We start from the raw sequence: 27,575 nt of genomic DNA, 5'->3' as shown, positions 1-27,575 counted from the left end.
CAGTGCCTCTTTGCTTGACATCATTGGAGAATCAAAAGAAAACAGCCAAGACCTCAGAAAAAATATTGTAGACCTCCACAAGTCTGGTTCAACCTTGGGAGCAATTTCCAAATGCCTGAAGGTATCACGTTCATCTGTACAAACAATAGTACGCAAGTATAAACACAATGGGACCACGCAGCCGTCATACCGCTCAGGAAGGAGACGCGTTCTGTCTCTTAGAGATGAACGTATTCTGGTGCAAAAAGTGCAAATCAATCCCAGAATAACAGCAAAGGACCTTGTGAAGATGCTGGAGGAAATAGGTACAAAAGTATCTATATCCACAGTAAAACGAGTCCCATATCGACATAACCTGAAAGGCAGCTCTTCAAGGAAGAAGCCACTGCCCCAAAACCGCCATAAAAAAGCCAGACTACGGTTTGCAACTGCACATGGAGACAAAGATCGTACTTTTTGGAGAAATGTCCTCTGGTCTGATGAAACAATAATAGAACTGTTTGGCCATAATAACCATTGTTATGTTTGGAGGAAAAAGGGGGAGGCTTGCAAGCCGAAGAACATCATCCCAGCCGTGAAGCACAGGGGTGGCAGCATCATGTTATGGGGGTGCTTTGCTGCAGGAGGGACTGGTGCACTTCACAAAATAGAATGGGTCTTCCAAGCGGACAATGACCCCAAGCATACTTCCAAAGTTGTGGCAAAATGGCTTAAGGACAACAAAGTCAAGGTATTGGAGTGGCCATCACAATGCCCTGACCTCAATCCTATAGAAAGTTTGTGGGCAGAACTGAAAAAGCATGTGTGAGCAAGGAGGCCTACAAACCTGACTCAGTTACACCAGCTCTGTCAGAATGAATGTGCCAAAATTCACCCAACGTATTGTGGGAAACTTGTGGAAGGCTACCCAAAACGTTTGACCCAAGTTAAACAATTTAAAGGCAATGCTACCAAATACTAATTGAGTGTATGTAAACTTCTGACCCACTGGGAATGTGATAAAAGAAATAATAGCTGAAATAAATAATTCTCTCTACTATTATTCTGACATTTCACATTCTTAAAATGAAGTGGTGATCCTAACTGACCTAAGTCAGAGCAAAAACCAAGCCATGAGGTCGAGGGAATTGTCCGTAGAGCTCCGAGACTCAATTGTGTCAAGGCACAGATCTGGGGAAGGATACCAAAACATTTCTGCAGCATTAAAGGTCCTCAAGAACACAGTGGCCTCCATTCTTAAATGAAAGAAGTTTGGAACCACCAAGACTCTTCCTAGAGCTGGCTGCCTGGCCAAACTGAGCAATCGGGAGAGAAGGGCCTTGGTCAGGGAGGTGACCAAGAATCCAATGGTCACTCTGACAGAGCTCCAGAGTTCCTCTGTGGAAATGGGAGGACCTACTAGAAGGACAACTATCTCTGCAGCACTCCACCAATCAGTTCTTTATGGTAGAGCGCCCAGACGGACGCCACTCCTTAGTAACAGGCACATGACAGCCTGCTTGGAGTTTGCTAAAAGGCACCTAAAGGACTCTCAAGACCATGAGAAACTAGATTCTCTGGTCTGATGAAACCAAAATTGAACTCTTTGGCCTGAATGCCAAGCGTCACGTCTGGAGGAAACCTGGCACCATTCATGACCTGGCCAGAACCATCCCTACAGTGAAGCATGGTGGTGGCAGCATCGTGCTGTGGGGATGTTTTTCAGAGGCAGGGACAGGGAGACTAGGCAGTATCAAGGGAAAGATGAACGGCGCAAAGTACAGAGAGATCCTTAATGAAAACCTACTCCAGAGTGCTCTAGATATCAGACTGGGGTGAAGGTTCACCTTCCAGCAGGAGTGGTTTCGGGACAAGTCTCTGAATGTCCTTGAGTGGCCTAGCCAGAGCCCTGACTTGATCCCGATCAAACATCTCTGGAGAGACCTGAAAATAGCTGTGCAGCGATGCTCCTGATCCAACCTGACAGAGCTTGAGAGGATCTGCAGAGAAGAATGGGAGAAACTTCCAAATACAGGTGTGCCAAGCTTGTAGCGTCATACCCAAGAAGACTCGAGGCTGTAATCGCTGCCAAAGGTGTTTCAACAAAGTATTGAGTAAAGGGTCTGAATACTTATGTAAATTTGATTTTTATGTTTTTTAAATTTATAATACATTTTCAAATATGTCTAAAACCTGTTTTTGCTTTGTCATTATGGGGGATGGTGTGTAGATTGATGAGGGGGAAAAACGATTTAATCCATTTAAGAATAAGGCTGTAATGTAACAAAATGTTTAAAAGGTGAAGGGGTCTGAATACATTCCGAATGCACTGTATATGTTCACAGAGCTCTCCTGCTGTAGAAAAGCTCTCGGACATGCTCTCATTATCCCCTGTACATATTATTTGTTATTGTCATTTTCTTGTCACATCATCCTTTTGTTTTCTTACTTTTTGATCCTCTGTCCACCACTTATTGAATCCTCCTGCTTTACAAAGATTGGGGACAATCTTTGAAATTGGAGGCCTAAATGGTCAATTATGGTGTACAGAACTGTATGTTCTTTGTGTTAACGCATTACATGTAGGTTCTCATCAGTATATAATTAAACAAGATCTATATGTTAGCCTACTACCTTTTGATAAACATTAGGCCTAATTACGTACCTTCATATATATGCTACTGTAGAAGCCATAGATCATCCAGTTTAATAAGAAAGCTGGGGTTGAATGTGGGACATGGAAAAGATTAAGTAAGTTATACAATTTAGAGTTGATATTGCTCTTTGATCTAGGAGATATGAAGATGTTTCATCTTGCTCTGTGGCATATCCCCCAGGAATGGTAACACATGTTTAAATCATTAAACGGCTTATATGTTGACATGCTGTAATTGTACATCTGGTTTATGTTCTAGGTATCCAGGAGTTTCCAGAAAATATCAAGAACTGCAAAGTCCTGGCTATTGTTGAAGCAAGTGTGAATCCCATCTCCAAGTAAGTTTGGTACAAGTTATTTGAAGTCACACCTGTATATTTACCTACACATGCATAGGGTACGACTCTGCCTTGGTATGTTAAACCCCTAAGGCTAGACCATTCACTAAATGGTGATTATATTGTTCTCACGGATCTATGCGGCAATCTTACCTAAATGTTTTCTCTCTAATCGCTCTTGCCAAATAGGATTTTAATTTGAGCTGTTAATACCACTGACAATGAGTAAAGATCATATTCAAACCAAGATGTATCGAACAAGGATAATGCTTGGGAACTATAAACAGTTGGCAGACATTCACTTTCTTTTCATTACTAAGATCAGATTAACGCTATTGTTCCCAAAGGGAAAATTGTCTTGGACACGCAGTACTTTTTGCTTGGCTCCTGTGCCATATTTAGCCTAGAATTGATACCATAATTCCTCTCTTTTTACGATGCTAAACCTAAAGGTCCAGTGTGGTCAAAAACATGATTTACCTGTGATTTACCACTGAGGTTGGAATAATACTGTGAAAGTTTGAAAATTATGATAATGCCCTTTTAGTGTAAGAATTGTTTGAAAAGACAACTTTAAATTTCAGCCTGTTTTGGTGGGATGCCATTTTGGCCTGCCTGGCGACATTAATTCATTTATAGACCAATAAGAAAGAGAGTTCCAAACCTCTCTGCCAATAACAGCTAGCTTTCGGTTTTCTCTCTCCTAAGAAGCTATTTTTGTGTCTTTTTGACCATTTTTATTTAAAATAATCACAGTAAGGTACTTAATGTTCCCCATAAATGATTTGATATTGATATAAAACGGCTGTTGGGCATTTAACACCCTCTGCGGCAAGGTAATAAACCGATGCAACTGGTTCTCATGGGAAATGGAAAGATCCTGTGACGTTACTTCCGCTTATGGACGTTAACAAGGCGACACCCCATCTTAACTCCTCCACATTTATGAATTGGTTCGAAAGTGCAGAAGAGAACCTTCCCCTGACCAGTTTTATTTTTTTCTCTTCAGGACCAGAAAGAATCGCCGCTCAGGCGTTTATTTTACGCCTGCTCCGTTAATTAGACCTTTAATTACACCTATTGCTTCAGTATAGATTTTTTGTCTCCTTGATGATGTTAGTGATGAGGCTAGTAATCTGACCATGTTGCTCCTGTCTCCCCTGCAGGCTCCCAGAGGGTTTCACCCAGCTCCTCAGCCTGACACAGCTCTACCTGAACGACGCCTTCCTCGAGTTCCTACCAGCCAGCTTTGGCAGGTAAGATGTCAGTCTATCAAACACAATTCATATATATGAAATATGAATACAAATAAATATTTGTATACAGATATTTTGCACCACCCAGGCCTAAACCCTCATAGAGCAAACCTCAAAACAAATACTCTGTATTTGTTGACCTTTTTGTACATGCAAGGAAGCAGGCAGGTATTGAAAATCTGGGCATGGGGTATAATGATATCTCTTCGGGTCAGTAAGAATAGCACGATCAGGTACTGTAGGTAATTTCCTCGAGACAGGAAGTCTTACAGTGATGTTGGAATGTCAGGCATCTTCCTTATCTCATCTTCAGAGTAGGGGAGCTTAACCTCCCCATGGAAATGCTTTAAACTGGGAAAAGCCTGAGGTCGGGAGAGTGTGTGTTCGTGTGTGCGTGACATTGCAGTGTGACATTATAAGTCAGAGGAACCAGTGTGTGAATGCAATGTGAAGTGAAAGTTTGAGATAAAATCAACTGCTACAACCATTTTTTCCCACCATGGCCTAAAATGAACACCCACTAAATGCAGGTAGATTTTGGCATTGGCTGGTAAGAATGTATATCTAATTTCAGAAGCCACGTTGGCAGGTGGTCACACTCAGGGCTCTATAGTGCCAGCATGTATTAAAATAGTCAAAAGTCAAGTATAGACACACGTGCGAGTTGTGCTTTATAGCTAAATAAATGCTACAGTAGCTGTTTTCAAAGTATTTCTGCCATTTAGTTTCATATCTTGTAATGCACAAAGAAATATGAATCATAACGTCATCCCACCTTGCGCAGCAGCACAGCCTGGCTGGGGCACAGTGCGCACTGTCAGTGAATGCTGAAAGATTTGTTTTTAGAAGCCATGCGCACAGGCATAAAATTGTCTAACTACTGATGTAAGACTTTATCCTGGTGTTTGTCTATATATTTGGATTGTTTTGTTCACAAGTTAGGTTGTTTTTAAATGCTTGAGTTTGCTTCCACTACTGCCGAAGAGCAAGACCTCATTGGCCTCTACTAGTCAGATTCTCACAGCCACACATGAAGACTTGAGTGGCCCAGTTACCACGGTAACCTTAAAGGGGCACATTTTAAAGGGGAACATTTTTGTCCCATCTGTGATATTTTGGTTTGACTCGGGTCACAAAATATTAAATTGAGCAATATACCACATTACTTCTTACTAGTATTGCATCCCTTGTTTTGGAAACATAACTAAGCATGCCATTCTGTTTCGTTTTGTGTTTTTTTGCTGTAATTAATGCAGAAAAAATATTTGGTCTGACTTTAGGCCCTGACTCCCACTCCTGACTCCCACACACTCCATTACATCTCCCCTGTCTCTATAGACTCACTTTTTATCATATTATGGTTCTCTCTCGTGGTAAAGGTCACAACTTTATTTAAACCATAGTATTTATGTCATTGAAAATAAGAATTTGTTCTTAACTGACTTGCCTAGTTAAATAAAGGTAAAAAATATATATATTTTTTTTTAAATACGGTTGTATTTATGTAGCTTTTTCTTGGGCTCAATTTCCCCACGTTATGGCTGAATCACGAATGGGTTTCAAACTAGTTGTGTGGAATCTAGAAAAACATTTCTGTAGGACTCTCATCATTGGCCAGACCCCAGTGATCCAGCCCCAGGAAAACCTTTTGTTTTGTGTCAAAACCATCCAGTAAAACGACACTATCCCTGAAGGCTGAGTATCAACATTGAGTGTTATGTTATTGACTTATATTCTCTGTCTGTCTGTCTCTCTCTCTCTCTTTCTCTCATTCTCTCCTCCGCTTCCTCTCTCTCTCTCCCCCTCCCTCAGGTTGACTAAACTGCAAATCCTAGAGCTGAGAGAGAACCAGTTAAAGATGTTGCCAAAGTAGGTTGTTTCTGTTTCACGTGTTGTTTTCCCCACATCAAAGCCCTTACAGACCTCACAGCTCTGAGTCCCCAGACAAACAAGAGGTGGCTCTTTGTGAGCGACCTTGTCTCTCTCTCTTCCCTAGGCACTCTTGCTTTCTCGGTTTGTTTCTCTCTCACCGTGTTTCTCTGTTTCATTGAATTCCACCGTGTTATAAAAGAGTGCTACCTCTGTTGCGATCTGTGACAGGTTTTATAATCCAGAGTACTCAGACTGTAGCTCATGTTCCATTTCACTTTTGAAAGCCTCCACTACCTACCTACCTCTGTGTGTATGTGTGTTCACTGCCCAAAGAATCCATTGATTATGAAGGGGATCCTGAGTGTTGCAGGTGGTTTTGGAGTCTCATCTCTTTCTGTCATGCTCTTTCTTGTTGTCTTTCTCTTTCCCCTCTGCTCTCTTTGTCTCATTTCCCCTCTCTCTTTCTTTAACCTCTGTCTCTCTTCTCTTGATCTTTCTGTGTCTAATTGATGCCCACCTATCTTGGTCCATTTCTCCTGTTGTCCCCTAGCTGGCTGGTCCTCTATGCTCTGTGTGTCTATGAGACAGCAGCGAGGCCTGTTAGGGTCCGGTGCTCTGACAAACAGAGGCCTAATGGCCAGGATGGATGCCAGAGAGATGCAAGCATCCCAGTGATATAAATAAACACAAACACACACAAATTGCAAGTGCAACACACACAACTGCCCGTATGCACCCCCCACACACTCATAACAACACTCATCCTACCCCAGACACTTTTTGACAACAGCACCGTCGCGCGTTCCTCACTAATTTCTCTGGCACTCTGTACAGACCCCAGTACTGAGCACTCTGTACTGACTCCAGTGTCTCTGAAAGCAGCTTTGAAACGGAGCCTGGCACTCCTCCTAGCCTGCCAATCACAGGGCAGGAATGTTCCGACGCTGGCGGACGCTCAGCGTGCTATCACCGTCCGAAAATACTGCCGTGTTTTTATATCCAACCCAACATTTATTACGACAACCGCCTCGTTGTACAGTTTGGTTGTTCGAACGGAAAGGTATACATGGTATGGATTAAAGGGTGATGTTTTGAGGGGCAGCGAAGACGAAACAGCCTCCACAGGGGGAAGAGCATTACTGTTAACCCTGAGTACCGAGCAGTGTTTGGTTTGACTGGGAGTCTTGAGGACTCGGGCTGCGTCCCAAATTGCAACCAATTGTCTATGTAGTGAAGCACTTTTGACCGGAACCCTATGGGCCGTTGTCAGAAGTAGTGCACTATAAGGGGGAAAGTGTGCCATTTGGAAATTAACCTACAGGTTCATCCCCACTGAGAAATGACTTAGCTGATCTGTTCCCAAATATAACCAAGCCCTTCGCCATTCTTTTCTTCTATTTATCTTTCGTTTATTTCCCCTAGTAGTAGCTGTCATATTAAATAATTAGCCGAACACACTTCATCTGATATTATAGGTTGTGTTTAGACTTTGTTGTTTGTCTAAGTAACACTTATATGTATTATCATGTTTTGTGTTATATAATGGTCATTCATGTTGTAATCATCATATAGCATCCAGCTCTCCTATATCTGTGGGTCTACACAGCATGTCAGCGAAGTGTGGGATAGATGTTGAAATGATCTTTGATATAATGGCTGACCTCACGGTTCTTATATCACCCGTCAGTATTATATCACCAATGGTATTGTGTACCAAAGCCCTGTATGAGTACTTCACAGGAGTGTGCACTTGTACAAGGACACTCAGATTAATGCCACAGAGAGGGACAGGGACTAATGCGTTGTATTATGCTCCTGGAGTCCCCTGGTTCTTCCTCTCGTGGTCTCTAAGCTCTCCCCATCCAGTGTGCACTTTAGTATGTGTGTGTGTGTATGTGTGTGTGTGCGCGAGAGAGCATTAATGGGTAGAGGAAAGGTCATCTCTGAGTCATCGCTGTAGGCATCTGGGCCATCAGAGGAGAGGGGAATCTAGTTGTTTACCCTTGTGGTGATGGTTTGAGTGTACATATCCTTAGACCATTGACAGAATATCCCTTTTTATCCTTACATCTCATTGTCAACTACAATTGACAACTGTGTGGCCAAGCACAACTCCAACACCATCATTAAGTTTGCTTACGACACAACAATGGTAGGCCTGATAACGATGAGACAGGAGGAGGTCAGCGATCTGGCAGTGTGGTGCCAGGACAACAACCTCTCCTTTCAATGTGAGCAAGACAAAGAGATGATCGTGGACTACAGGAAAAGGGGTACCGAACCGACCCCCGTTGACATCGACGGGGCTGAAGTGGAGCGGGTCGAGAGTTTCAAGTTCATTGGTTTCCACATCACCAACAAACTATCATGGTCCAAACACACCAAGACAGTTGTGAAGAGGGCACGACAGTTTTTACACTGCTGCTGCTCGCTGTTTATTATCTATGCGTTGTCACTTTACCCCTACCTACATGTACAGATTACCTCGACTAACCTGTACCCCCGCACATTAGTTTGTTCAGTAAATATAAATGCTTATGATTTCCCCCAGACCCGAAGAGAAATCTGAAAATCTATTGCTGACAATTTGTTAGAAATCAATTAAACTCAAAGCAAGCCTGGATATGGAGGAAAGTGTTAGACCAACATCACGTCCATCCTTATTTAAACAAAATATTTTTTCTTCTTATTTTTCTTATTGAATATCCAAAACATACAATATACTTGCAGTGAAGCCACTCAACAACTACATCATACCAGTCATCCAACAACTACATCATACCAGTCATCCAACAACTACATCATACCAGTCATCCAACAACTACATCATACCAGTCATCTAACAACTACATCATACCAGTCATCCAACAACTACATCATACCAGTCATCTAACAACTACATCATACCAGTCATCTAACAACTACATCATACCAGTCATCCAACAACTACATCATACCAGTCATCTAACAACTACATCATACCAGTCATCCAACAACTACATCATACCAGTCATCCAACAACTACATCATACCAGTCATCCAACAGACTCCCATTCAGAGCGACACACAGAAGCATCCAGGGTCAATGCCCTGCTCAAGGGCACGTCGACAGATCTCCCACAAGGCCAAAAAAATAGCTGTCCCTCAACCGTCCGAGACCCCACCCACAGTCACCCCCCCGAAAAAATAAAGTAAAATGTATTCCATTCTCCACTCCCAAGAACCCCCCCCCAAATGCACCAACAACCAAGAAAATGAACTTACGAGACAAAAGACAACAGAAACAATGTGAAGGAAAAAAAGGACATCAAGGACAACTAAAAGCATAACAGCAAGACCAACTTTATATGTTTGAGTGCATGTCTGACACTATTTACATGTGTGTATTTGAATGAGAGTGTGTGTATATGCATGTGTACAAACACCTGCACGACATCAGCATCAGGCAAACCAGCATTAGCTGTAAAAACACTGCCCCTCAGTGTCATTCAAACGTTTTATTATTTTTTAGACTTTATCTTTCGCCCAGCAACTCCACTCCCACTTGTCTCCAATTCCACATCCCAACCCTGAACAAACGTCTTTGCCATGTCGTTAAATTCTTCATGCCCCCCTGGTGTAACATAACCGTCTGAGTATCTGTGTGAAATGTTATGCTGCTTTTTGCTGTGACGAAATCGGCCTTAAATGTGTGAGAGTGAAGCCTGGGCTGGAGACTGCTATAACAGGCCATGGGTGATATACCACATGAAGAAGTCTTTTAAGAAACTAGACTACGGGGACACTGTTTGTCCACACACACACACACACACACACACACACATACACACATACACACATACACAAATGCTGCTGTTGTGGTTGACTCCTTGTATTCCCAGCTCCTTTGCTCAACATCAATCTCTTTCTCTCTTTCCCTTTCCCTCTGCAGAAGCATGCACAAGCTCACCCAGCTGGAGAGATTGGACTTGGGGAGTAACGAGTTCACTGAAGTGGTGAGTGTCTGTCTGTCTTTCTGTCCTCCCAAGGCTGAACCTCAGTATTCTGAAGTCAGTGTCTTCATCTCCATCTCCCCATCTTCGTTCACTGATCTGGAGATAGAAGACAGGTGACAGCAATATGGAGACAGGCCCTACGGGGTAACCCGCCTGCTTCTCTCAGATCTATGTGGAGGAGGGAAATGAGTCAAGAAGAGGTCACTTCAGACAAATTATTTGCATCCCTTTAAAGTGTCTGAGAGACTGTATGGCTAATTGTAGGGCTAATATGCACAATTATTCCTGTATGGTTGTAAATTAATTGATCTAACATTTCTCTCCCTTACCGTCTCTCTATGCGTGTGTCTCTCTCACTCGCTGTCTCTCTCTTGCTGTCTTGCTGTCTCTCTGTCACGTTCTCTCTCCATCTCGCTCTCACTCTCTGTGTCGCTCTCTGTGTCGCTCTCTGTGTCGCTCTCTGTGTCGCTCTCTGTGTCGCTCTCTGTGTCGCTCTCTGTGTCGCTCTCTGTGTCGCTCTCTGTCTCGCTCTCTGTGTCGCTCTCTGTCTCGCTCTCTGTGTTGCTCTCTGTCTCACTCTCTGTGTCGCTCTCTGTGTCGCTCTCTGTGTCGCTCTCTGTGTCGCTCTCTGTCTCGCTCTCTGTCTCGCTCTCTGTCTCACTCTCCCTCTCTCTTTCTCTCTCTATTTTTTCCAGCCTGAGGTATTGGAGCAGCTCACTGGAATCAAAGAGTTGTGGATTGATGGAAACAGACTGACATTCCTACCAGGGGTAAAATGATGAACTGCCGTTCAACTCCCTATAGGCTTAGTCTTCCTGTTTAGTGCCTCGGATTTCATAGTGTCTGTCCTGTCTTCTCCTACCTACAGTATGGTGATGAGTCATTCCCCCAGAGCTGTCATTATAAATAAGAATTTGTTCATAATTAACCTGCCTGGTAAAATTAAGATAAAATAAACTGTTTTGATCAACATTGCTTTGTTCAAGCTAACATATTATATTATTATAGACGTGAACGATGACGATAATGCAATGGCAATGTTATGAAGTTGTAATAATGCCTCTGTTGTACTCTGGGTAGTTTTGCTGCATGCCCATCGTAATAAGATTCATGTCACGAATGACGAAGCCACAGACCAATTAATCTGTTGATTCAACGTCATTCAGTGATAATTCAAACGATTGTGTTTTGTTATTGTTCGTTGTCAGCACACCTTCTGTTGCGTAAGGTCTCTCGCTCTCACTCTCCCTGTCTCTCTTTTCCCCTCTGTCCCTCTCTTTCTTTCTCATGGATATACCAAGCTTGTTTGGTAAATAGGTCATAATTAAAGCATTAGCGCGCCGCTAGCATTTTGACAGCACCACCACCAACCCCGCAATTATAGGCTATTCCTCTGTTAAGATTACTGACTTCTACCTGGCCTCAATGCAGAACATTATAGTATTCCTGTGTTCAGATTGGTCAGGCCAGGGGTATTCCTGTGTTCAGATTGGTCCGGCCAGGGATATTCCTGTGTTCAGATTGGTCAGGCCAGGGTTATTCCTGTGTTCAGATTGGTCCGGCCAGGGGTATTCCTGTGTTCAGATTGGTCAGGCCAGGGGTATTCCTGTGTTCAGATTGGTCAGGCCAGGGGTATTCCTGTGTTCAGATTGGTCAGGCCAGGGGTATTCCTGTGTTCAGATTGGTCAGGCCACGGTTATTCCTGTGTTCAGATTGGTCAGGCCAGGGTATTCCTGTGTTCAGATTGGTCAGGCCAGGGTATTCCTGTGTACAGATTGGTCCGGCCAGGGGTATTCCTGTGTTCAGATTGGGCCGGCCAGGGGTATTCCTGTGTTCAGATTGGTCAGGCCAGGGGTATTCCTGTGTTCAGATTGGGCCGGCCAGGGGTATTCCTGTGTTCAGATTGGGCCGGCCAGGGGTATTCCTGTGTTCAGATTGGTCCGGCCAGGGGTATTCCTGTGTTCAGATTGGTCCGGCCAGGGGTATTCCTGTGTTCAGATTGGTCCGGCCAGGGGTATTCCTGTGTTCAGATTGGTCCGGCCAGGGGTATTCCTGTGTTCAGATTGGGCCGGCCAGGGGTATTCCTGTGACTGTTTTAACCCCTCGATGTAATTCTAAGTTGAATTAGCCCCGTCAGCCTCAAACCTCCCTGTTTCTCATTTCAGTAGAGATCAATGCCCTATATATAGCCTAGTGCTAATCCCACCTCATTTGTACTTTCAAGGGGACCTTCCAGAGATTTGTCAAAAACAGTAAACAATATCTAGAAAGGAAAAATACACAAGACATTACTATCTCAATGGAACGTAATTTAATGAAGGATTCTGTGTGTGTGTTTGCGCGTGTCTGTGCCCCTGTTTGTTTGTATTCATACCCGTGTGTGATCTCCAGATGCTAGGCACTCTGAAGCAGCTGTCCTACCTTGACGTCTCCAAGAACAACCTGGAGATGGTGGACGAGCAGATTTGTGGCTGTGAGAGCCTGCAGGACCTACTGCTTTCTAACAATGCACTCACACAGCTGCCCGGATCCATAGGTGAGCAGCTACGTACACACACGCGCACACACACACACACACAGACTGGCACAAATACTGACACTCACACAGACACACACACACCGAGAGACTGACACAAATATGCATGCACAAACATACACACACTAAGTGCCCATCTCTTTACCCCATAATAAAGTCTGTTTGACGTATGCCCAGTGACCAGACATAGGGGCACTGCATCTGGCGTGCCAGCTATTGTGTGTCTAATGAACAGCTTGGTTGTTATTCTGAAGTGAAGAGAAATATTGTCTGTAATATCATTTCCTTCTGGAATGAATGGCTCAAATATACTGTGTATTCAGAAAGTATGCAGAGCCCATGACTTTTTCAAAATGTTGTTACGCTACAGTTTTATTTTAAAATTGAATAAATACTTTTTTTCTCATCAATCTACACACAAAATCCTATAATGGTTTTTAGACATTTTTGCAAATTAATTACAAATAAATATCACATTTACATAAGTATTCAGACCCTTTACTCAGTACATTGTTGGCAGCGATTACAGCCTCGAGTCTTCTTGGGTATGACCCTACAAGCTTGGCACACCTGTATTTGGGGAGTTTCTCCCATTCTTCTCAGCAGATCCACTCAAGCTCTGTCAGGTTGGATGGGGAGCGTCTCTGCACAGCTATTTTCAGGTTTCTACAGAGATGTGCAATTGGGTTCAAGTCCTGGCTCTGGATTGGCCACTCAAGGACAGTCAATGACTTGTCCCGAAGCCCCTCCTGCGTTGTCTCGGCTGTGTGCTAAAGGTCTGTTGGAAGACGAACCTTCGCCTCAGTCTGAGTTCCTGAGCACTGGAGCAGGTTTTCATCAAGGATCTCTCTGTACTTTGCTCCGTTCATCTTTCCCTCGATCCTGACTAGTCTCCCAGTGCCTGACGCTAAAAAACATCCCCACAGCATGATACTGCCACCACCATGCTTCAACGTAAGGATGGTGCTAGGTTTTCTCCAGGCATGACGCTTGACATTCAGGCCAAAGAGTTCAATCTTGGTTTCAATGATGGAGGCCACTGTGTTCAGCTTCAACGCTGCATCATTTTGTCTGATGTGGAATAGAGTTCCATGTAACCATGGCTCTATGTAGTACTGAACATAGTCTGTTCTGGACTTGGGGACTGTGAAGAGACCTCTGGTGGCATGTCATGTGGGGTTTGAATGGGTGTCTGAGCTGTGTGCTAGTAGTTTATGCACTTGGTGCATTCGACATGTCAATACTTCTTACAAAAACAATCTCTCCTCCACTTCTAAAAAAAACCCAGGAGCTTATTGTGTTACATTGTGTTGTGAATTCTATTCTGTGAGTGGCGAGGCAGACATAAGGCTACCAGCCAGCTACGCATTGAGAGTGTGTGGAGTCGGGAACTGTCCCCTATTTGTGTGGTGCTAAAACATTCTAATTTGTACACACGTGGAGATTATGTTCCCCCTCTCCACGTGAGAATACGACTTGTTGTCAAGTTTACTTTATCTGGATAGCCTAGCTCACACGAAAGTGGCTAATGTAGGCCTAACAGGAGAAATAAAAAGAAAGTTTATGATAAGCGAATAGGCTTATAACACCTTCGTGGAATCAGGTGCTGCACAAGTGAAATCCCCAGTTTGGAAGGACAACAACACAGTAGATGGATACACAGGCTGCACAAAGTGCAAGCAGGTAGGCCTATTTGTTTTCGATAAATCAGTTCATTATTACATGAATTTAGGCTTTCGTTCATTAGACCATACGCACGCCATATAAAGTGTAAACCAGTGCGGCTGGTAAGTTTGATTCTACTAAATAAATGTAGCCTATTTTTGCAGCCTATATTCCCCTCAAACTTAACTTTGGACCTCGAAGCCAGTTCCACTGCATGTTTTTCATTGTTCCCCTCTAATCAGGGACTGATTTAGACCTGGGAAACCAGATGTGTGCAATTAATTGTCAGGTAGAACAGAAAACCAGCAGGCTCTGGACCACGTAGGTTAAGAGTTGAGTACCCCTGTATTCGATTCTGGTAATTCCCACCCTATAACTCTCGTAACTTGAGTGCGCTTTGAATATAATTCAAAGTGCCCTGCATTATAAATATTTTCTGATGTTCCATATTTTATTTGCGTGGCGCAATGATTTTGTCATGGTGCAGCGGCACAGCTAAATTACTGCAGTGTAAGCACTGCCTCTTGGTATGATATGTTGGTGTCACTCTGAAAAAAATAGATACAGGGCATGCTCTGCTTTCCCATCAAATAAGATAACGCATTGCATACAGTTGGAGTCTGTCTGCAATTTATTCGGCCCCAATCTATGGTCATAAACTAGTTACATAAACCAGATGGTGGTATGAATTCATCTGTTGCGTAACTGTAAAGGATACTCCTCTTTAGGTGATGCAGCTGAGAATCAGAATCGGTATCTGTGTGCTGTAGCCTAATGCACTATTTATCTTTCTCTCTCTGTCTTCCTACCTCTCTCTTATTCTCTCCGTCTCTCTCTAACACCCCTCTCGCTGACTTCTCTCTCTCTTTCATGCTCCCCTCTTTCCCCCTCTTTCTCCCTGTTCCTTCCCCCTCAGGCTCCTTGAAGAAACTAACCGCCCTAAAAGTGGACGAGAACCAGCTCATGTATCTGCCAGACTCCGTCGGAGGGTGAGTACAATTAAAGCCATAGGTTTTAAACAACTAAACCCACCCTGATTGGTTTGCATTGATCATCTTGATCATCCAGACATATCACAGAACGCTGCAGTACAGTACACCAATGTAGAGCTAGGTTTGATTAATTGACCTGTTTCTACAAACGCGTCAGATATGAGACGATTGAGTCCCAATTATATAGGTGAGTGATCTAAGCCTGGCTCCTCCATTGTGAATGGAGTCAATGGTAGTCCTGACCTGAGGAACCTCCGAATACCGTATTGACAGATTAAAGCCCCTGTTTAATTCTGCTTGGCCAACACTCATCGATTTCTGACAGGTGAGGAGGCCAGCTATTGGTGATTGACTGATGTGTTTATTGGACAAATGTGGGTAGGTCCCATTCCATTTTGTTCCTTTGAAGAAATGTTTTGCAACAGAATTGGAGTAGTGATTATGCCCCTGGTAACACAGTCATTACAGGCGGGGGTTAACACTTGATCTCTGACCTCTCACTATGGATGTGATCATTCATATGGAGTGACAAATTGATTTTAATCCAACAACATATTTTGTGGGGTAGCCAAATAGCATTTCAAGATTGACTGTTTTAAAATGGCCACTTAGTTTATGCTTTATCTATGTTTTAAGTTTGACAAAGTTATAATTTAATATTTTTTTTCCTTTCTGGTCCATTTTAGTTGTTTTTGTTTTTTGTTTCCAAACGTTGCCAATTACCCTGTTTGTTAATTTATATTTCCTGGTCCCAGATTAGGAAAAGCTTCTGGGCTGGATTATGAATGTGATTTCAAGGGGAACTGTGGTTTTATCCCAAACCAGGATTGTAAAGCATACTGATTAAATGTATTTAATCATCTTGCATTTCATTACATTTGTTTTACATTTTGACCAATATTGTCGTCGGTTACCCAAGCTCTTGTTTGTTCCTTGTCTTGACTTCTGAGAAGCGGACTCAGATTCCTCTCTTTACTCAGTTGCTATAGATCTGTCACGATCGTTATAAGGAGTGGACCAATGTGTAGCGTGGTAGGCGTACATTTTCCTTTATTAAATGAACACCAAAAACACAAAAACAACAAAATACCAAACGAAACATTAAGCTAAATAATAGTGCTAACGGGCAACTATCCATAGTCAAGATTCCACAAAGCACAATGGGGAAATGACTGCCTAAATATGATCCCCAATCAGAGACAACGATAAACAGCTGTCTCTGATTGGGAACCATACCAGGCCAACATAAATCACTAATCACCTAGATGACCCACCCTAGTCACTATCACACCCCAACCAACACAGAAAATAAACAGCTCTCTATGGTCAGGTCATGACAAGAGCAGAGATTGGCAACAGTCGACCCGCGGTCCAGAACCGTCCAGCAAGTGTTTTAAATGTTTTTTAGTAAAAAAATCAATAATTAGGACTGTAAAATCAGCTGAACATGTATTTAATTCAGGAAATAGTTTCCCAAATCCAAGTATTCCCACAAATAAAAAAATATACACTACATGACCAAAAGTATGTGGACACCTGCTCGTCGAACATCTCATTCCAAAATTCTGAACATTAATATGGAGTTGGTTCCCCCTTTGCTGCTATAACAGCCTCCATTCTTCTGGGAAGGCTTTCCACTAGATGTTGGAACATTACTGCGGGGACTTCCAATCAGCCACAAGAGCATTAGTTAGTTCGGGCACTGATGTTGGGCGATTATGCCTGGCTCACAGTCGGCGTTCCAATTTATCCCAAAGTTGTTCGATGGGGTTGAAGTCAGAGCTCTATGCAGGCCAGTCAAGTTCTTCCACATTGATCTCGACAAACCATTTCTGTAAAGACCTTGCTTTGTGCACGGGGGCATTGTCATGCTGAAACAGGAAAGGGCCTTTCCCAAACTGTTGCCACAAAGTTGGAAGCACAGAATTATCTAGAATGTCATTGTATAGTGTTGTGTTAAGATTTCCCTTCACTGGATCTAAGGGGCATTTGCCCGAACCATAAAAAACAGCCCCAGACCATTATTCCTCCTCCACCAAACTTTACTATTGGCGTTATGCATTCAGGCAGGTAGCATTCTCCTCGCATCCACCAAACCCAGTTTCGTCCGTCAGACTGCCAGATGGTGAAGCGTTATTCATCACTCCAGAGAACAAGTTTCCACTGCTCCAGAGGCCAATGTCAATGAGCTTTACATCCCTTAAGCCGACTCTTGGCATTGCGCATGGTGATCTTAAGCTTGTGTGTGGCTGGTCTGCCATGGAAACCCATTTTATTAAGCTCCCAACGAACAGTTCTAGTGCTGACGTTGCTTCCAGAGACAATTTGGAAGTTAGTAGTGAGTGTTGCAACCGAGGACAAAACGCATTCCTGTTCTGTGAGCTTGTGTGGCCTACCACTTAATGGCTGAGCTGTTGTTGCTCCTAGACATTTCTACTTCACAATAACAGCACTTACAGTTGCCCGGGGCAGCCCTAGCAGGGCAGAAATTTGACGAACAGACTCATCCTATGACGGTGCTACGTTGAAAGTCACTGAGCTCTTCAGTAAGGCCAATGTTTGTCTATGGAGATTGCATAGCTGTGTGCTCAATTTGATACACCTGTCAGCAACTAGTGTGGCTGAAACAGCCAAATCTACTGATTTTAAGTGGTGTCCACATATGTTTGTATATATCGTGTATATTTTTATCTGTTTTATGCTAGAAGCAATCTGTTTTCGCTTTAGTAATGGTGCAACCATGACAGTAACAAATCTGCGCTCGCTTTTATCTTCAGGGCACTTAAAAACAACGATACGAAGCCTATTCATTACAACAATTATTATCTGGGTGATTATTTTTCTAGGAGCATGGTGCCTCCAAAGTATCATGTAAGGGTGCACAGAAAAATATGTAGTAGCATATGTGACCAAAATGGTTGCGCTTTAGAGCCCTGTCTGCAGTTGATAAAAACTATTCTAACTGACCTTGGCCAACCATTTCAGTTAATGTTGGAATTTTTTATGACGTGAATATAGGCCTGGGCCCGAATTCACAAAGCATCTGAGTAGGAGTGCTGATCTAGGATCAGATTCCCTTGTCCATATAATTGTATTCATTATGATCTAAAAGGCTAATGCTAGATCAGCACTCCTTCTCTGAGATGCCAATAAGGCCCTGATCTGGTCTGTTGTTGCTCCAGCTAAGAGGATATTGGGTATCATTGTACCTGTCCTTATTTTAACACCAGACCTCCCATTGGATTCCAGGAGGGAAAACTCTGGCTCAACTCCATCTTAAATTCAGGTCCACGTGAATAATTTATGCACAGTATGTATTTTTAAATGAATGCTGGAATAGCAACCCCAGATATATTCAGAGAATGCTGGCTTGCATATTCCTGAGCCAAACTCCAAACAGAATAATGAGAACCAGATCTGGAAGCGTCTCGGATGTAGAGTAACCTCTATTCTCCAGCGAGTATCTTTCACTCTTTTTTTCCCTTCTTTTTTTTCTTCATAAAGGGTCATATGCCGTATAGTGCAGTCCTAGACGATATTGGAACCTGACAGTTAGTCAGAAGATTCCTCGGAATGTTGGCTAGTTCGAGCAGGAAAAATACTTTTTTAGGACTCTCTTCCCCCACTGTGGTACAAAACCCTCTCGCCCCTTGCGAAAAAACGCCTCTGGAATCAATGAGATATAAACTCTGTTTAGTTGTCCTAAATGAAAAGCCCTCCTCCTCTTTTCCCCCTGTTTCTTCCTCCTCTTCTTTCTCTATAGTCTGGCAGCCCTGGATGAGCTTGACTGTAGTTTTAACGAGATCGAGGCTCTGCCCTCCTCCATTGGACAGTGTGTCAGCATACGCACTTTTGCCGCTGACCACAACTTCCTCACACAGCTGCCCCCAGAGGTGAGCATGGGGGTCAAACACTGTGTGTGTCAGTGGGTGTTGGTGTTATTGTGTGCACGCTGTGCTAATGATTGCTTATTTATAAAACATGAATGCGTGTGTGTGTGTGTGTGCATGCGTGGGTGCGCATACGGCAATTTATTGTGTCCAGCCTCAGCTGTGTGCTGATGTCTCCTGGTCTCGCTCGCTCTCTCTCTCTCCTCCCCACATCACCCAGATGGGCAGCTGGAAGAGTGCCACTGTGCTGTTCCTGCACTCCAACAAGCTGGAGTCTCTACCTGAGGAGATGGGAGACATGACCAAGCTCAAGGTCATCAATCTCAGCGACAACAAGTGAGTCTAGCCTCCGCCTTTCTCTCCCCCAAGTCTCAGCCCTGTGGCAGTCCAGTCAGATTGTTGATGCAATCTGAAGAGCAGCCAGACAGGCAGGAGACCAGATTTGATGATGCCTCTTTAATTTACAAAGGTTGGCTAATCTTATGATTAGTTTGGGGCAACTCATCTGTCTCACTACCCTGTACTCCTATTTTTCCCCTGTCTCTCCCCCTTTTACTTCTGTTTTCTCCCGTCTCACCCCGTCACCCCCATCTCCACCCTGCTACACCCCTTATCCCAGATAATACAGGGGAACATGAATCACCATAACACAGGGGTAACAAATGTGTAGAGGCATTTTTGAAAATATTGGCATATAATGTAGATTGCAAGTTAATCAGTAGTACCATCAGCGTAAGGTAACAGATTTGTTGAATGAGGAGTCACATACACTGCAGGAGAGGCTATGCTCCTCCTCTCTTTCTCTTGCTCTCTCTCTCTCCAAACTTGACAGCATCACATAGTGTTTCCCCTATATTAATTTAGCAGATGCCCCCAAGTCCTAAAATGAACACCAGCCACCTGCCAAATGCAAGTAGATTTTGGCAAGATGGTAAGATGTCTATTTTACCAGCGAAGTTGGTGGGTGGTCAGGGCTCCACAGTGCGAACATTTAACTCAAATGTGTGAATAAAAATATTCAATTATGATCACATTTATAGTAAAATAAATGCTACAGTAGAGTCTTTCAAAGTATTTCTGCCATTTTGTTTCATAGCTGGTTAATTTAATCTCACAAAGTCAAAGAACTACAAATCCTATATAGTCTATTCCGACTCGCGCTGCAACACTGCCTGTCTAGGGGCTGTGTACACATGAATAGCTGAGTGAAAGATAATTTTTTAGAAGCGCTGCGCAGTCATGAAAGTTGGTCTAATTTACTTGAAACGAAAGTCTACTGAAGTGAGACTTTGTTCTTGTGTTTCTTGGCTATTCACATTGTTTTGTTCACAAGCTAGGTTGTTTTTCAATGTTTGAGTTTCAACTGCTAAGAAAGAGGAGACAGTGCTTCTACTACAAGCTGACCAGACTGGGCATGCTCTTGCACCATTGCGTACATGTTGATGTTGATGTTGATTTTGTCCATCCACACCAGACGTGCAGGTTGAAATATAATATAACTCTGAACCACCTATATTAATTTGGGGACAGGTATAAATGCATGAAGCATTCATGGCGCGAGCGTTGCACAATAAATGTACACGGTCATGTTATTCAATAATTTTATCCAAACTGATCTTGCGCATTAACGAGCGTCTGTGTAGCCAGGCACTAAAATAGAACTTGGTTCAATTTTTTACGCTTGATGCGCTGCAAGTCCCGCCTCTCTCATCTCCTCAACCGCCATATAAAGTCCAAAGAAGAAGTAAACTGATGGAGGGGAGATTACTAGAAACTAACTAGGTTTACCCTTTTTTCTCTGTGGATTAATCGTCAGACTAGAGGACCTTGTGCATTTCAGGACAAATTAGCTAGCAACAGCAAGCTAGCTAAATGGCCATAAATGTTTAATGCGTTTCGACCTGTCCCCAAATTAAACTAACTAGGTTTACCCTTTTTTCTCTGTGGATTAATCGTCAGACTAGAGGACCTTGTGCATTTCAGGACAAATTAGCTAGCAACAGCAAGCTAGCTAAATGGCCATAAATGTTTAATGCGTTTCGACCTGTCCCCAAATTAATATAGTTGGTTCAGTTTGTTTTGATATTTCAACCTGCGTGACCTGATCGCGTCTGGTGTGGGTGGACAAAATCAACATGCACACGATGGTGTACCTGCATAGCCGGCCTAGTCAGCATGTCAGTCTCACAGGCACAAAGGTGTTTCAAGTTGCGTTTCCACGGTAACCCCCCGCCCTCTGATAAAGACTATTTTTGTCTGATAAAGACTCTTTTTTTGTCTGATAAAGACTCTTTTTGTCTGATAAAGACTCTGAGTGGCTGGTGGACCAAAAAGTACATTTTATGTCCTGGATGCCGCTGCTAAATTGTTACTGCCAATCTAAAAAATAAGTCTAAAAAACCTGATATAAAGTATATCGAAAAGATAATGGAGTAATATGTTTTCATAATTTAGAACTAAGAACCAGCAAAATAAAAACAAGACAGTAAAGGAAGAATAAAACATATAGAACAAGATCACAGCATAAACCATGGCAAAATGTGTAGAATTGCAGGAAATTTGCTTTAAAACTGCAGCAGAAAGAATTCCTGGGGGAAACACTGCTAACCCAATCTTTAATCGACACAACTCTTTTTCTTGCATATCGCCGTAAACATAAGTCAATTCAACATGATGAATTATTTCTGGTGTTCTCAGAGCGTTTCATTAGAGCGCTCCAGTAGTCTACAGACTAGTTTAACACAGTAGTTAAAATGTCAGCAGTCTCCCAGCTGCTCCCTTTGTTGTGCAAAGCCATGCTACCGTTGCCACATGTGCCTTGTAAAACATGTCCATCCAGCTTATTGGAACCAGCGCTGGCACCAGAGCAATCTCCCTCTGCTGCGCCCGCCACCAAAGTGGATTATATAAGGCACTAAAAACACACACACACACACACGGGCCGTGTGTGTCAACAATAGAGGAAAATGTCAGAATCAGAATGCCTTCCCCCACCTTGCACACGAACACACATGCACACACTTACACACACATCGTGAAAGTTAATCATTGGTGCATAATGATACAGGAATTAAAGCCTAAGTTTGGACCAGGAAGATTAAGTAGATTGATTTAAGACACTCACAAAACCCCAATTCCTTCCTGATGGAGGTTATTTCCAGGGGTTTTTCCAGGCAGTGCCCTAGAAAGAGACACAGTGGCCATGGCCTTTCCACTCGCTAACAGAAGCACTAAATAGATTTTACCATGACTCGGCAGTAACCCTGCAGCCTGCTGGAATTAAGTTCCCATCCTCCAGTTTTTATAGAGAGGAAGAGACCCGTTTATTACCCTGGGACCACTCGTTTTGCACTCTCCACTTTGGCGTCGGAGACACAACACGATGTTTCCTACCTGTTCAAAATGTACTGTAGGCTTATCTGATTCTCTGTGCGCTTTAGAAAGTTGTCCTATAGATGTTAGACATGGTACTCAAAGATTTGGGCCATTCTTAATATCGGACGGCAGTATCTCTCAAGTAAGTGTGGTTACAGTCATTATGGATACAGAAACATGGTCATGTGCATTACTTTTATTTGTCAGTTGAGATCTGTCCCATATCTTTCTGAGGTCGGTAATGTGCTTCATGACTTTTACTATAACGCCTTTCTCTGTGTTTCTCTGTCCAGATTGAGGAACCTTCCCTACAGCTTCACCAAGCTTAACCAGATGACTGCTATGTGGCTGTCTGAGAACCAGGTGTGTACACAGCCTCTTGGTTTTCACTATGGGGCTTTCAGGGCATTATTCTGTTTTTCATACAGGCTATTTCTTTACTGGTAGGGAAATCTCTTTAGTGAGTGTGGTTACATGCACACAATAATGTGATTATTGTGGCTAGTCAGATTAATATAATAGTTTGATTAAAACGTTTACATGCTTTGCAAGAAGAACGATTTCCCTAATAATTCTGTTTACATGGACACATCTGAAATCAGGCTACCTGATGGCACTTTAAAAATGCAGAAAATCACCAAGCAAAACAAACGTTCTACCACAGTGAACATTTTATTTTTGGGAAGGATATTTGATTCTTAGTTCAAACATATAAAGTTTGTATGTGAAAACAACTTCTAGTTGTAAAGTTTGTATGTGAAAAACAACTTCTAGTTGTAAAGTTTGTATGTGAAAAACAACTTCTAGTTGTAAAAACAACTTCTAGTTGTAAAGTTTGTATGTGAAAACAACTTCTAGTTGTAAAGTTTGTATGTGAAAACAACTTCTAGTTGTAAAGTTTGTATGTGAAAACAACTTCTAGTTGTAAAGTTTGTATGTGAAAACAACTTCTAGTTGTAAAGTTTGTATGTGAAAACAACTTCTAGTTGTAAAAACAACTTTGTATAAAGTTTGTATGTGAAAACAACTTCTAGTTGTAAAGTTTGTATGTTTGTATGTAAAGTTTGTAAAAACAACTTCTAGTTGTAAAGTTTGTATGTGAAAACAACTTCTAGTTTTGTATGTAAAACAACTTTGTTGTAAAGTTTGTATGTGAAAACAACTTCTAGTTGTAAAGTTTGTATGTGAAAACAACTTCTAGTTGTAAAGTTTGTATGTGAAAACAACTTCTAGTTGTAAAGTTTGTATGTGAAAAACAACTTCTAGTTGTTCTGAACACACTTTACTCGCGCTAAAGAGGGAGGCTCGTTCGGCTGCTGCTAGCACATGCACAGATCAAATACACAGCTGGAACACCGATTAACGTTTACATGTCCTAATTTGAAACATTGTTCAGGAAACCAGGTGTTTTAATCGGCGAATGCTTACTTCGATTTAGACCTTAACGCCGATTAAGATAAGCAGAGTAAGGTGTTTACATGACTATTGCATAATCTGTCTACTATCAGTTTAATATCTAATTATTAGTCTGCACGTAAACTTACTCATTGTTTGTATGGAGCGTCGAGGTGCTTGTTGTTTTATGACCCTCTTATTTCAAAATCCTCCCTCGAGTGTCATCAGAATGGTATGAGTGGGAGGGAGAGCTGTAATTGAGTATCTGACACACACACACACACACGCACACATACATACACACACACGCACACATACATACGCACACATACACACACACGCACACATACACACACACACACATACACACACACACACACACACACAAGTGGCCACTGAGCTGCTCTCAAACGTGTGGACGGCAGTGCACTTCCTTGTCTCTCCGCTCCTCAAATGGTGTAATGAAACATTTGGTACAGTTGGCACCCCTACAGTAACTGTTTCTCGGGGGTTCAAGAGTGGCCAAGTGTAGTTGTGCAACCAGCAGCTCCCGTCAGCCAGCCTCAGACTAATCCCATTGGACACAGTACAACCTGTCAAAACACAGCTTAAACCCAATAAAACACTTCCACGGTATCTAATTCCACACACCATATTGCATGGAGGGCCTTTCTCCAAAGCCCCAAGCTAACAGCCATTGACCACTCACTGTGCTGAGAGGATATGACCAGAGACCGGAGAGAGAAAGAGGCTCTCCTTAAAACAAAGAGACATGTTTTGATTGAATATGGGTTGGATGGACACGTTAGTCCAGCAGTCCACTTTTTCAGAAGAGTTGATGTTTTAATTGCAGCCCTGGGCCCGTATTCACAAAGCGTTGGAGTAGTAAGGGTGCTGATCTAGCATCGTTTGTGCCTTTCTAATCATAATCAGTAAGAAAGGAGAGACCTGATCCTAGATCAGCACACTTTGTGATTACAGGCCCAGTTCTTCCCCAGTGGGTTTTAATTAGGAGGTTGTGGTAATGATGTGAACGGGGGTTAGCTCCTGCCAGCTGGGCATCTTATCGATTGTTATCTACTGTGGTTTAATTGCCCAACACAGTCAGAAACACACACACACACTACAGAGTTTAATAATCAACCCGGATGTCTCTGGTTGAAGTCAACCAGGCTGAGGAAGGCCTAATTTTCCCTCCTCCAGGGAAATAGAGCTCTGATCATCTCCTAATGCTACTGTCCAAAGCCCTTAGTGTACCTGGAAACCAAATTAAAAGGATGATTTCCACCAGTGAATATATAGACCTATTCATGAAAGATTCCTGTGACTGTTTCATGACAGTTTTCAAAAGCCATCGGGATATTCAACATGTATTATTATACCACTGTCTTATGTTCTCTCTCTCTCCCCTCCCCCACAGTCGAAGCCTCTCATCCCTCTGCAGAAGGAGGAGGATCCAGAGACCCACAAGACGGTTCTCACCAACTACATGTTCCCCCAGCAGACCAGGACAGAGGACTGTGAGTACTAGACAATCTGGAGTTTTAAACTAATACAAAGACCTACTATCTATGGGCTAGGTCCTGTTCTAACACCTTTACAATACATCTCTCCCTGTGGTGATCACTGATCTATATAGTTTGTGTTTAGATACACAAATGTCATGTTTCCCCTCCTATTTCATTAGTATATCTATGGCAGATCAGGGATTATTAAAATAACTGGGCCACCACTGAGGTCGGTCACATCCTACTAAATTCCAGGCTGACTGTTGTTTCAGTGCCAAACTTCCAGTGTAATCGCTACCACAATGATCATATTTCATTATCTGCTTCTCATTCTTTATCTTCCTCCAGTCATAAATTTGATCATGTGATTCCGGCAACCAGGAAGTGATTGTCTTGGATGGTTGTTGTGTAGGCCACCTTATCTCCTTTATCTGAGGAGGAGGAGGAGGGGGGGGGGTAGAAACACAATCCGTTACCCCTCCTTCTCTACATATGTTACCTTGGGCACTACTATTACATCGGTTAGCATGGCTGCTCGCTCTTCCTCTCACTCTGACCTGTTGGGAGAGGATACTGCAGCTTACAGGTGCTAGGCCTTGGAGGGGAAATTGTGAATCTTTTATCAATTTACTGCTATTGCGTTCCAATTTGTTTTTGGGGCACCCGCCAGATCTAGTCAGCCCCTTAATTGGAATGTCGGTGCTTTGAACATTTTGGGCCTGAAACAAGTTCTCATTGTTGGCCGGGAACAGAGGCAAATCTCCAAAATTGAAACTAAATGGATTCAGGAGGGGGTGAGATTAAAAAGTCTTAACCTGTTTCCGAGCAACACAACTTTTGCACTGCTCTGAAGTGGAAACTTGGCTTCAAACACAGCCCAGGCTTAGAGAGACCTGGTCCTGAAATCATGACTGAGCTGAGTTGTCAAAAACAAACAGAATTCTCACCTGTATTTTTAATACTCTATTAACTTAACTCACACAACCATGTTTGGATGTCAAGTGGTATTGATAACACAAATATAAATTTACAAAACTGAGAATGTGTTAATTAGTGGTATATAACTGTGGTAAGGTTTCATAACATTTTATTCAATTATTTTATTTTATCTCTAGATGTATGCGTAACAAATGTAATTGGAATACTGCATAAAGGTTTGTGCAGCTAGAAAGAGGATGTGTGGTGTGTGTCTCCTCAGGCATCCCTAACTCTGACAGTGAGAGCTTCAACCCCTCTTTGTGGGAGGAGCAGAGGAAGCAGCGGGCCCAGGTGGCCTTCGAGTGTGACGAGGACAAGGATGAGAGGGAGACGCCTCCGCGGGTCAGTACTCAGCCCGCACATACACACACTTGCAGACAGCGAGAGGCACCCACTTACGTACATAAATGCACACACGCTGATACACACACACTTGTGCACACACCTCTCTTTCCTCACTGTGTTGTAGATTGTAGCTAGTTTGGTTGACAAAGTGTCAGAGGGTGATATTATGCAAATGTGAGCTAATGAAAGTATATGAAAAACGATGTCCAGTTTGCGTGCGAGGAAAATGAGGGTCAAATAACCTTGCTCTGTACTCACAATGCTTACGCACATTACACATTCCTCATTACTAAGTTGTCAAGGTTGTTGAAACACTATGGCAAGGGATACAAATGGGCTTTCTGGTGTAAAAGCAAGGTTTTTTTGTTGCTGTCTCCTGTTAGAATGTAAAATCTAGGTCTGTTGAGTCACCTTATGTATCAGAAGGCTTCAAGCTACAGCCACATTACCTATCACAGATTGGCCTTCCCTTGTATTAAAGAGAGATGTCTGCATGTTACTGCCTGTACCGGAGTCTCTAAGGAATGTCCAGTTGTCCAATGTCTATTGTCTCACACTGAAATGGAAGCTGCTTGCATTTCATAGTGAGGAGGTTCTGAATAATTTCTTTCAAACCAATTGTGGTGTTTCACACAGTCTCACACAGTCTCCAACGTGTGCCACTGACACAATATGGCTGGCTGGCTGCAGTGCCTCTCCAGCAGACTGGGAGGACGGGCCTGCTGGGAAGAGGCACACCGCCTCTCAAGCTGTCATTTTGACTGAGGAGCAGCAGTGTCACCTCCATTGGCAACC

At 42.9% G+C, this 27,575-nt stretch overlaps 1 protein-coding gene across 4 annotated transcripts in view; it reads left to right on the top strand.

The window, feature by feature from the left end:
• LOC115121526 (erbin) overlaps window positions 1-27,575 on the top strand; it is a 115,518-nt gene that overhangs the window by 67,163 nt on the left and 20,780 nt on the right. For all 4 annotated transcript variants that reach the window (XM_065017426.1, XM_029650639.2, XM_029650643.2 and 1 more), the window contains exons 5-16: window positions 2,895-2,973; window positions 4,140-4,229; window positions 6,042-6,098; window positions 10,033-10,096; window positions 10,792-10,866; window positions 12,488-12,632; window positions 15,214-15,286; window positions 19,053-19,182; window positions 19,400-19,515; window positions 22,848-22,917; window positions 25,370-25,469; window positions 26,656-26,777. In XM_065017426.1, the coding sequence (XP_064873498.1) occupies window positions 2,895-2,973; window positions 4,140-4,229; window positions 6,042-6,098; window positions 10,033-10,096; window positions 10,792-10,866; window positions 12,488-12,632; window positions 15,214-15,286; window positions 19,053-19,182; window positions 19,400-19,515; window positions 22,848-22,917; window positions 25,370-25,469; window positions 26,656-26,777 (1,121 nt within the window). The remainder of the gene's footprint in view (window positions 1-2,894; window positions 2,974-4,139; window positions 4,230-6,041; window positions 6,099-10,032; window positions 10,097-10,791; window positions 10,867-12,487; window positions 12,633-15,213; window positions 15,287-19,052; window positions 19,183-19,399; window positions 19,516-22,847; window positions 22,918-25,369; window positions 25,470-26,655; window positions 26,778-27,575) is intronic.

This window comes from Oncorhynchus nerka, linkage group LG4 (assembly GCF_034236695.1).
Source record: "Oncorhynchus nerka isolate Pitt River linkage group LG4, Oner_Uvic_2.0, whole genome shotgun sequence".
In the NCBI taxonomy this organism is placed as follows: Eukaryota; Metazoa; Chordata; class Actinopteri; order Salmoniformes; family Salmonidae; genus Oncorhynchus; species Oncorhynchus nerka.
Note: the sequence above shows the minus strand (reverse complement) of the source record. Positions and strands in the feature narration are given on the sequence as shown.